The following is a 12,122-nucleotide window of genomic DNA, read 5'->3' as shown; positions in this document are numbered from 1 at the left end:
CAGCATTCAGTCAAACGTTCATTTACGGGTGTAGTTAAAAAACTGCTAATAACTGACTTTCCACAGCAGTTGTTTGGTCGGACACAGTAAGAGATGTAATCTGTTACTCTTCATGTGACTTCTTGAGAAAGAAGGTGTCTCTGAGATGTACTAATAGTGTAATACACTCCAGTTTTTCATCTATTATTACCCCCAGAAATTTATTTTCACTGACTCTTTCAATATCAACACCATTTAGTTTAATCTTAGCATTGTATTTAAAGTACTATTTCCAAATAACATCATTTTAGTTTCATTCAAATTTAATGATAATTTGTTTTTATCAAGCCAGAACTTCACTTTACTTATTTCATTAGTCATATCCTCCAATAAATTCTGCAGATCATCACCAGAGCAGAAGATGTTTGTATCGTCAGCAAAGAGAGCCATTTTTAATACTTTGGACACTTTACAGATGTTGTTAATGTTTAAGTTGAAGAATTTTGGGCCCAAAACTGAGCCTTGGGGTACACCACAAGCAATGTCCATACATAAGGAGCAACCACCATTTAATTTCACAAGTAGTCATGATTTTGCAAATATTCCACCTTGTAGTGCAGTTTGCACAAATTGTTTTAAAAATGCACTCAGCCTACAAACATTACTGATGAGTCAAGATCTGCACAAACTGACAGAAACACTAAAGCAGCTACACATTTTATTCTTATTGTCATGTATGTCCTATTTATCAGGTGACAGAAGAACCAACACAAAGCTCAGAGAGTAATGGTGATACAAGATCACAGGTGAAATTGGATGATGACTTGGTGGTTCATGTAGGCAAGTATATTTCTCCCTTTTGTTAATCTTTTTTTTGTCTTTAACAAAGACAAAAAGGGGGAAAAAGAAACGGGGCAGGGTTCGGTGGTGGAATCATCCATCCCCACCAATGCCAAAACCAAATCTACGCCCTTGGATTACAGAATACATGCCCCAAAATGTATTTGTAACGTAATCCGTTACGTTACTCAATGAGAGTAACATATTCTGAATACTTTGGATTACTTAATATATTATCATGCTATTTACAACTACATGAATGTACTATTGCTGTGTGATTTGTTACTGTTACTGTAGGCTACTCACCACACCAACACCAACTAGATTTTTAAATCTTAATATAAATGAGTAACAGTAGGTGGACATTAGGTAAGGCTGCACTTTTAGCAGCAATCTCATATAGAAAACTATTCTGCGCGTATATAAAACAGGTCCGTGGCTCTGAACCGTAGTAAAGGGACCTCTGGCTAATACGTCGGGTTCGTGTCGGCTCGTAGCTGAAAACTAGCTTTACTTTGTTGTCTGGGTCAACTTTGCTAGCAGAGACAGAGAGAGGCGTTGAAAGGCTGCTCCAACAGAACTTATTGTTTCAGAGGAAAACACGAACACGGTGTACAGTCGAGTCTTAATAGCTTACTTACAGCTGGGCTACACTGCCCATGAGGCTGCATTCTTTAGGGCTATGCCTGGAACAGTCTGCCTGTTGCTTTTATATTAAATAATTTTTGAGCAATAATTGAAAAACAAAATTTCTCCACGTCATTATGTGGGCTGCAAGTAGGGTGACATGGGCCGCGAGATTGAGACACCGCCATTAGAGCCTCTTAATGCGTGTTTTTTTGGGGGGTTTCTGTCGGCATGGAATTACCAAAAACAGAGAGGGCATAGCCGAACATATGAAACAGGAAAAGACGGCCGTGTAATCCCTTTATTTCAAAAAAGTAACTGTATTCTGAATACCACCATTTTAAATGGTAACTGTAACGGAATACAGTTACTCATATTTTCTATTTTAATACGTAACTTCGGTACATGTATTCTGTTACTCCCCAACACTGAAAATAAATAAAAGAACATTGAAGTTCTTGAGATGTTCAGTGCAGTAACACACAAGCTAATCCAAAAGTTAACAGCTCACATCATGACTTATGACCTCAAAGTCTGCCTGGATCTAAATGAGGGAACCATGCGGACCTCATCAGTACAGGGCCTGCTGCAGCACACAAACTAATTTATATATATATACACACACACATATATATAGATATAAAAATATAAATTTGTTTTATTTTTATTTATTTTTTAATTACCTCTTCATCTGCTTTCAGCTGCACAAACTCAAGTCTCACATATCAGTGACAAACCACAGTTGTGCTGTTGGAGCATCCACAGCCTCTGTGTGAGTGCACTGCAACATCATGACATGAAGAACACTGGACACTTGAACCCGCTTTCAGTCTAACTTTAACTTTTTATCGCCAATAGACAAGTTGGCAAAATGTAACACTCAGAACATGGAGTCAACAAATAATACTAAAATGTTTAATTATTACTACATTACCTTTGACTAAAACTCTTGTTTGCGAGCAGCTTATTGATCTTGATAAAGACGTGCTGCTTACTTGTGTAAAAACAGTGAAATATAAAAAGTGTTTACTAATTTGTACCAACGTGAGAGAGAAATGGATCTGAAACCACTGAAACCAGAGTGTTTGCAGACACACAGATAATGAAGACATGCTGCTCGGAAATGCTAGATACAGATAAAAATGGAGTGTGTGTGTGTGTGTGTGTGTGTGTGTGTGTGTGTGTGTGTGTGTGTGTGTGTGTGCGTGTGTGTGTGTGTGCGTGTGTGTGTGTGTGTGTTTGTGTGTGTGTGTGTGTGTCTAACTGCCTCAGTAATTATGGACCTTATAGTCCTTACAAACACTGTTTCACTAACTTCAGTAAACATTTTACATACATATGTCACACCGTGAACGCAGCGGTGCACGAGCCACTGCAGTGGAGCTCACGTACAGCTTTGTGGTTCAGACTGTTATCACACACAAACAATCAATGCAGGAGAAATAGCGCGTGCACGTGGCAGATGCCGTCATTTATTCATTTGTTCATTCATTTGGAGTTCCCCAAGGTTCCATCTTGGGACCCCTTCTGTTTAACATTTACATGCTCCCACTGGCACAGATTATAAAGAACAACAAAATAAACTATCACAGCTGTGCAGACGACACACAAGTATATATCACAATGTCACCAGGAGACCGAGGCCCTGTACAGGCTCTTGGTAAATGCATTGTGGAAATTAATGACTGGTTGTGCCACAATTTTCTCCAGCTAAACAAAAACAAAACGGAGGTAATAGTCTTTGCAGTCAAAGAAAAACGATCACAGGTCGCCACAGAACTTCAATCTATACACCTAAAAACCACAAACCAGGTGAGAAATTTGGGTGTAGTGATGGACATAGACCTAAATTTGTAAAAACACATTAAGACAATAACAAAGTCAGCTTACTATCACCTCAAGAATATTTCAAGGATAAAAGATCTGCTGTCTCAACAGGACCTGGAAAAACTAGTCCGTGCATTCATCTTTAGTAGGCTTGATTACTGTAACAGCATCTTTACAGGTCTACCTAAAAATCAGTCAGACAACTACAGCTCATTCAGAGCTCTGCTGCTCGAGTCCTCACTAAGACCAAACAAGTGGACCACATCAGTCCAGCTCTGAGGTCTTTACACTGGCTGCCTGTCCGTCAGAGGATAGACTTTAAAGTTCTGATGCTGGTCTATGAAGCTCTGAATGGTTTAGGACCAAAATACATCAGTGACCTCCTGACCCAGTATGAACCTTCCAGATCCCTCAGGTCATCTGGATCCGGTCTTTTATCAGTTCCCAGAGTCAGAACCAGACACGGAGAAGCTGCATTCAGCTTTTATGCTCCTTATATCTGGAACAAACTCCCAGAAAGCCTCAGATTAGGGATGCTCCGATACCCGATACTGGTATCGGGTATCGGAGCCGATACTGTAAAATGTGCGTGTACTCATACTCGTAAAAGTTAACCGATACCATGAACCGATACTGATTTCATAAATCAGAGGGTGGCTTGTCATTTTTGTTGTAGTTTTTTAGATTGGCCACTAGGGGGACATCCCCTAGAGACAGTGCCAATAGTTCAGTGATATTCTTTTAAATTACAATGTGGAGACTCTGCAATAATTTAACAGAAGTGCTTATTTTTCACTTGAAATTTTTTTGTGGTCATTTTTATTAAGATATTATTTAATATCGGCAGAGAATAAAATAAAACCTGTCTTCCAATTCATTGAATTTGTGTGTGTGTGTGTGTGTGTGTGTTTGTGTGTGTGTGTGGTAGAAGTATCGGTTTTTGTACTCTGTATCGGCAAGTACTCAGATCCAAGTATCGGTTTGAAAAAATTGGTATCGTTGCATCCCTAACATGAAGAGTAATAGATTACATCTCTCACAGTATCAGACCAACCAGCTGCTGTGGAAAGTCTTTTTTTAGACACAGAGATAAAAATGTTTGACTGAAAGCTGATAAGTGAAAACTGAGAATTTAGAAGGAAATATTTTCATCTGAGGATCTGATTAAACTGTCACACTAATGTTCATATTTTTTAAACAAACTTATTGATGAAGACACTCTGGTCCTGTGGAACATTTCTCACTTTGGGAAGAGAGTCCCCAAAATACATGAAGGTGTGACGGGACGAGTCGTATATTCAGTAATTCATTATTCTCCTTCATTTACTCTCCATGAGCTGACCCACTCAGACTCTGGACTGTACCAAGATGTGTGCTGGACTGAGGGCAACGTGACATATGAGAGAAACATCAGCCTGACTGTGTGTAGGACAGTAAGTAAGGAAACAAGAGAATCTGACGGTCCAGTGGATCAAATATGAACTGACGCTTGATGAAGATTTCAGGACTGAAGGTTCTGGGTATCTTTTGATGAATGACAGTAGAAGGGCACATTTCCTGAAGGAGACAAACATGTCAACACTTCATGTATCGAACATAAAAATGAACACAGTATACATTTGCCTGGTGATGAACCAACAGCAATGTGTGAGCAGTCATTCTGTACATTTGACCAAACAAACAAACGTCATCTATCATCTATCAGAACGTAATTTAAATCTTTCTTCACCGCTGGTTGAACGAGACGTTGACAGATTGTTTTTTTCTTTCTATCGTGTTTGTTTTTCTTTACTTAAAGAAATCAAATTATTGGTGGGGCCATGCCCCCTCTGTCCATGCCAAATCTACGCCCTTGGCCTAGTACATGGTTCTGTTGTTGTAATGATGGTCATGTCATCCATGTAGGCCCTAATGGGAGGAAGACTAAGGCAGTTAGGCAGTTTTGCAATCTTGGCTCAATACACACACACACACACACACACACACACACACACACACAGTCCATTTTTATCTGTATCTAGCATTTCCGAGCAGCATGTCTTCATTATCTGTGTGTCTGCAAACACTCTGGTTTCAGTGGTTTCAGATCCATTTCTCTCTCACGTTGGTACAAATTAGTAAACACTTTTTATATTTCACTGTTTTTACACAAGTAAGCAGCACGTCTTTATCAAGATCAATAAGCTGCTCGCAAACAAGAGTTTTAGTCAAAGGTAATGTAGTAATAATTAAACATTTTAGTATTATTTGTTGACTCCATGTTCTGAGTGTTACATTTTGCCAACTTGTCTATTGGCGATAAAAAGTTAAAGTTAGACTGAAAGCGGGTTCAAGTGTCCAGTGTTCTTCATGTCATGATGTTGCAGTGCACTCACACAGAGGCTGTGGATGCTCCAACAGCACAACTGTGGTTTGTCACTGATATGTGAGACTTGAGTTTGTGCAGCTGAAAGCAGATGAAGAGGTAATTAAAAATATAAATAAGAATAAAACAAATTTATATTTTTATATCTATATATATATGTGTGTGTGTATATATATATAAATTAGTTTGTGTGCTGCAGCAGGCCCTGTACTGATGAGGTCCGCATGGTTCCCTCATTTAGATCCAGGCAGACTTTGAGGTCATAAGTCATGATGTGAGCTGTTAACTTTTGGATTAGCTTGTGTGTTATTGCACTGAACATCTCAAGAACTTCAATGTTCTTTTATTTATTTTCAGTGTTGGGGAGTAACAGAATACATGTACCGAAGTTACGTATTAAAATAGAAAATATGAGTAACTGTATTCCGTTACAGTTACCATTTAAAATGGTGGTATTCAGAATACAGTTACTTTTTTGAAATAAAGGGATTACACGGCCGTCTTTTCCTGTTTCATATGTTCGGCTATGCCCTCTCTGTTTTTGGTAATTCCATGCCGACAGAAACCCCCAAAAAAACACGCATTAAGAGGCTCTAATGGCGGTGTCTCAATCTCGCGGCCCATGTCACCCTACTTGCAGCCCACATAATGACGTGGAGAAATTTTTTTTCAATTATTGCTCAAAAATTCTTTAATATAAAAGCAACAGGCAGACTGTTCCAGGCAGAGCCCTAAAGAATGTAGCCTCATGGGCAGTGTAGCCCAGCTGTAAGTAAGCTATTAAGAGTCGACTGTACACCGTGTTCGTGTTTTCCTCTGAAACAATAAGTTCTGTTGGAGCAGCCTTTCAACACCTCTCTCTGTCTCTGCTAGCAAAGTTGACCCAGACAACAAAGTAAAGCTAGTTTTCAGCTACGAGCCCGACACAGAACCCACCGTATTAGCCAGAGGTCCCTTTACTACGGTTCAGAGCCGCGGACCTGTTTTATATACGCGCGGAATAGTTTTCTATATGAGATCGCTGCTAAAAGTGCAGCCTTACCTAATGTCCACCTACTGTTACTCATTTATATTAAGATTTAAACATCTAGTTGGTGTTGGTATGGTGAGTAGCCTACAGTAATAGTAACAAATCACACAGCAATAGTACATTCATGTAGTTGTAAACAGCATGATAATATATTAAGTAATCCAAAGTATTCAGAATATGTTACTCTCATTGAGTAACGTAACGGATTACGTTACAAAATACATTTTGGGGCATGTATTCTGTAATCCAAGGGCGTAGATTTGGTTTTGGCATTGGTGGGGATGGATGATTCCACCACCGAACCCTGCCCCGTTTCTTTTTTCCCCCTTTTTGTCTTTGCTAAAGACAAAAAAAAAGATTAACAAAAGGGAGAAATATACTTGCCTACATGAACCACCAAGTCATCATCCAATTTCACCTGTGATCTTGTATCACCATTACTCTCTGAGCTTTGTGTTGGTTCTTCTGTCACCTGATAAATAGGACATACATGACAATAAGAATAAAATGTGTAGCTGCTTTAGTGTTTCTGTCAGTTTGTGCAGATCTTGACTCATCAGTAATGTTTGTAGGCTGAGTGCATTTTTAAAACAATTTGTGCAAACTGCACTACAAGGTGGAATATTTGCAAAGTCATGACTACTTGTGAAATTAAATGGTGGTTGCTCCTTATGTATGGACATTGCTTGTGGTGCACCCCAAGGCTCAGTTTTGGGCCCAAAATTCTTCAACTTAAACATTAACAACATCTGTAAAGTGTCCAAAGTATTAAAAATGGTTCTCTTTGCTGACGATACAAACATCTTCTGCTCTGGTGATGATCTGCAGAATTTATTGGAGGATATGACTAATGAAATAAGTAAAGTGAAGTTCTGGCTTGATAAAAACAAATTATCATTAAATTTGAATAAAACTAAAATGATGTTATTTGGAAATAGTACTTTAAATACAATGCTAAGATTAAACTAAATGGTGTTGATATTGAAAGAGTCAGTGAAAATAAATTTCTGGGGGTAATAATAGATGAAAAACTGGAGTGTATTACACTATTAGTACATCTCAGAGACACCTTCTTCTCAAGAAGTCACACGAAGAGTAACAGATTACATCTCTTACTGTGTCCGACCAAACAACTGCTGTGGAAAGTCAGTTATTAGCAGTTTTTTAACTACACCCGTAAATGAACGTTTGACTGAATGCTGATAAGTGAATACTGAGAAGTTAGGAGGAAATGTTTTCAAATGTTCCTGCAGAGAATCTGATTAAAATGTTTTTTGCACTCAGCGAGCAAGAATCAGTTTGATCAATGACCTTTTTTTTCAGCCAGTAACCTTTAAGGTCACACATCCGCTGTAATATTATAATTTGCTGTTCTTTTTTTAATACACCTTTGTGGAGAAGAAAAACATCTGGATGTCCTGATGCCAGATGTTTTTCTTCCCAAGCTCCTTATGTAGCTGAGCTATAATGTACTGAGTGAGTCATAGTGAACTTTCTCAAATGTGCATTGTATAGATTTTATTTTTTTATTATTTAGATGGAATTTTTGTAATACTAAGGTTCCACATGTCACTGTTGTAGTGGGGCATCAGTGGGACACCGATAGTACATGTCGCATGTGTGGGGTTTCCCAGCCAGAACTGCATGGACTCCACACTGATAAGGCTCATTCTCCGTAGCTCCTCCCCCTTTACTAAATTATAAGTTTGGTGTATTTTGCTTTACTAAGTATTAGTTCTTAGGGCTAAATGCCCCCAAAGTGCCGATGAAGGGATTAAGAGTATGGAGGGTCAGGAGTGACAAAATGGATTAATTCATACACATTAATAATGAATTAAATGTGGCAGTAATTAATTAAATGCCCATTCATGTCATTTAAAACACTTAATAAATTATTTATTTATATTGAAACATTTAACTAATTATTTTTTTGATGATGTATTTATTTAATTCATTTAGGAACTCCTGACCCTGCAGCTGTGTTCTTCATTTATTTTTATCTGTCAGCATCACCCATCAAACTCAGGGGGCGGGGTTAACGCTGTTTGAGTCAAAACCATTGCTTTGGGCTGGTGGCCATTCCTTCAGTGGGCGTTTCTCAACAACAACAACTATGAACATGTAGAAAATAACTGAACTGTGCTTTGAAGTACTCTGTTTGTGTGTCACCAAATACACTTTTAATATTTTTTTAGCCGAGGATGTAGCGTTTTTTTAAGATAGAGCCTCTTTGCAGAAGTGCTGATTTTGTGGATTTCCTGGATGTCTGTCTCACAGCAAAGCGTGTGATAGAGCCGGTACACAACTGTCATAACCCCAGCTGACGGTACACCGGCTTCATTCATTATATCTACTCGTTTCAGTCGCCATTTCTGAATTATAGCTAATATTAAAAAGGAGGAGAGAGATTAAATAAATCAGATTAACACCTGATCTTTGTGTTTTCTGTTCAATAATCAGTGTGACCTGTGTATACACGTGTAAACTTTATTAAAAGAGATAATATTGGTGTTCCCGCCATATAGTAACTCTCAGGTTTAACTGTACCAGGCTTGTTCGACACTGTTAAACCTATACAGACTTCACGATGTTCGACTAATATTTTCATTGTGGACATTAATCATGAGGCTAAACAGGCAGTCCAGCTGCTGTCTCAGAGTCCTGTACACCATGGAGCAAAGTCAGCATATCCAGGATATCTTTCCGTTAGTTGAGTTAAACCAGCAGCGCAGTTACATGAAAGTGTTGGCAGCATCAAACTAATCTAATTCACATGTCGATATTCTTTTACAGAGAATAATCCTTATTACTGCCAACTGGACTGGTGTCCAACACCAGTGTCCAGCAGCCATCACCAGTGTGTGAATGGGTGGATGACTGAATGTGTAAAGCGCTTTGGGGTCCTTAGGGACGAGTAAAGCGCTACACAAATACAGGCCATTTACTACTGATTTGAGAAGTGTGGATGCTCCGCAATCTGTTTTCATGTTAAAGTTGTTTTTTCTTTGACTTTATAATCTGATACTCTCTCTCTCACACACATGTTGCGTGTGGGAAAGTGTTTTGTAAAGGCACAGCCAATCACATTGGCCATATTTGTCACATGAGGTAGAGAACGTAATTTAAATCTTTCTTCACCGCTGGTTGAACGAGACGTTGACAGATTGTTTTTTTCTTTCTATCGCGTTTGTTTTTCTTTACTTGAAGAAATCAAATTATTGGTGGGGCCATGCCCCCTCTGTCCATGCCAAATCTATGCCCTTGGCCTAGTACATGGTTCTGTTGTTGTAATGATGGTCATGTCATCCATGTAGGCCCTAATGGGAGGAAGACGAAGGCAGTTAGGCAGTTTTGCAATCTTGACTCAATACACACAAACACACACACACACTCCATTTTTATCTGTATCTAACATTTCCGAGCAGCATGTCTTCATTATCTGTGAGAATAGTAACAAATCACACAGCAATAGTACATTTGTACTGGAACTGTTTGTATGTTATTTCTCCAGGCCCATAGGGGGCGCAGTTTTGCACAGTTTGCTATCTTGAGCCAATTAGTCACTAGAAGAAGTGTGATAGGAAGTGTTTGCTCATGAGTGAAGCAAGACATGGGCTGTGTCCCATTTCAGGGTCTGCACGCTTGAAGTACGCATTTCAAGTGCGATTACGTCACCGCCACGCGACGACGGCTGTCCCAATTCGAAGTGTACTCCAAATGCATACTCCAAATGCACCGTCGATTTCCCCAAATATCAAGCGTGGTCTGGTGCACGCTTCGTGGTCCCATATATCCCACAATGCATAGCGCGCGGCAGCCAGGCCAGTGCGTAATGATGTCAGCAGCTGCGGAGGAGGTTGAAACGGCGGCGGAGGACAGCAACTCCCGCAAATGTAAGATATGTGTGAAGGAGCGAAACAAATGCCAAGATGTAAAAGTTAATGGGAGGTTAATAGAAAATGTCAAGGTGAATCATGTGACACCTGCCCGACCCACGTAACCGTGAATGCACAGACCCGCAAAGCTGTAAATCCTGTACTAGACCGAGGGCAGTATGAATAGACGTATCACCACAGTGCAATCAACTGTACTAATATGAACCTGCCTGTGCCGCAAACAGGAATGGGCCTGATAAAGCAAATGTTTTGCCCCACTCAGTGCTGTCCCTGTCCCGCAGTAAACAGTATTGCCTGACATTGCAGTGTGTATGTTCCACACAGCTGTAAATGGTGAACTGACGGCAAATGGAGAAATGCCAAAACAGAAGTGCATGATGGTGGGGAATGAAATCCAATGTCACGCTGCATTACAGGGACCAAGGAGCAGACGGCAGACCTTATACGACTCCGCCGTGACAATGAGCACCTGTTCACGGGTGCGAAACACTCTGCCGCAGTGGATTGGAGGTACAGCAACAGTATGAGGTCTACAAGTATTGAGGCACAAGGGACAGTGAACCGTCTGCCCTGTGGTCCCAAGCCAGTACATCCTGCTGTGGATGCCATAAACGGAATGACCTGATATACATGTGCTCTCATATTTCGTTTGTCAGGGAGATCGTGGAGAAGATGGACCTGGCGGGGAAAATCTCCCCTGTGCAGGCCAAACGTAAATGGGAGAACCTGAAAAGAAAATACAAGGTATGTACAGTGGTAGTGACAGATGTAACTCCACACGGAACACTGAAAAGTCACCTATGTAAACCTGCACTGTTGCTGTTGTTGCTAACTGCCACCTGTGATGTATCCTCCCCTCAGGAGTGCAAGTATCCAGCGACGGGTGAGGGTGCAAGTGGGAAGCCCACTGCCGCAACATGGCCCTGGTTTGATGCCATGGATGAGGTGCTAGGACAGAGGCCCTCCACCAGGCCACCTGTCCTAATCTCCTCCATCCAGGAGGACGCACCAGGGCCCAGTGCAGCAGTGGGCAACCCACTCTCACACCAGGAGGGGCAGGAGGATGAGGAGCTGCCTGAGGCACGGGTGGCGAAAAGGAGGAAGGACGGGGAGGATAAGCTAATTGCCCTAATAAAGGAGGACATGGCCCAGCAACGGCAAATGGAGGAACGGAGAGCCGAGAGGATGGACAGGCTGATAGGCGTCCTCGAAAAGCTGGTGCAGCAGAAAAAGGACTGAGACAGCCACTGTACATAGTTGAACTTTATTTATGCTGACACCCCAACCTTTGTTTTGTACAAACATGATTATTTCAGTGATTAGATTTCTGTTGATACAACGCAATGTACATAGTTGAACTTAATTTATGTTGTTGTTCAAACCTTTTTCTTTTTTTTTCCAACCACAAAATTATTTCAGTTATGTAAATAAAGACAGTGGGAACATCCCAACTGTGAGTGCATGTCTGTCACAAACTACATGACACAATTTCGGGGGGCCTGACCTATTGCACGTGCCAAATTGTGGAAATGAAAGCAGTGCAACGTATAACACAACA

At 40.4% G+C, this 12,122-nt stretch overlaps 1 protein-coding gene across 1 annotated transcript; it reads left to right on the top strand.

Moving 5' to 3' along the window:
* The first annotated feature begins 10,503 nt into the window (after positions 1-10,503).
* On the top strand, positions 10,504-11,803 carry LOC148099738 (uncharacterized). Its single transcript, XM_087850527.1, has 4 exons — positions 10,504-10,561; positions 10,981-11,074; positions 11,221-11,308; positions 11,426-11,803. Exons 1-4 carry the CDS (start codon positions 10,504-10,506, stop codon positions 11,801-11,803), a joined length of 618 nt encoding a protein of 205 aa, XP_087706653.1.
* The last annotated feature ends 319 nt before the right edge of the window (positions 11,804-12,122 follow it).

The sequence above is a fragment of the Neolamprologus brichardi genome, chromosome 14 (assembly GCF_056152115.1).
Source record: "Neolamprologus brichardi isolate AB-2024 chromosome 14, ASM5615211v1, whole genome shotgun sequence".
Lineage (NCBI taxonomy): Eukaryota > Metazoa > Chordata > Actinopteri > Cichliformes > Cichlidae > Neolamprologus > Neolamprologus brichardi.
Note: the sequence above shows the minus strand (reverse complement) of the source record. Positions and strands in the feature narration are given on the sequence as shown.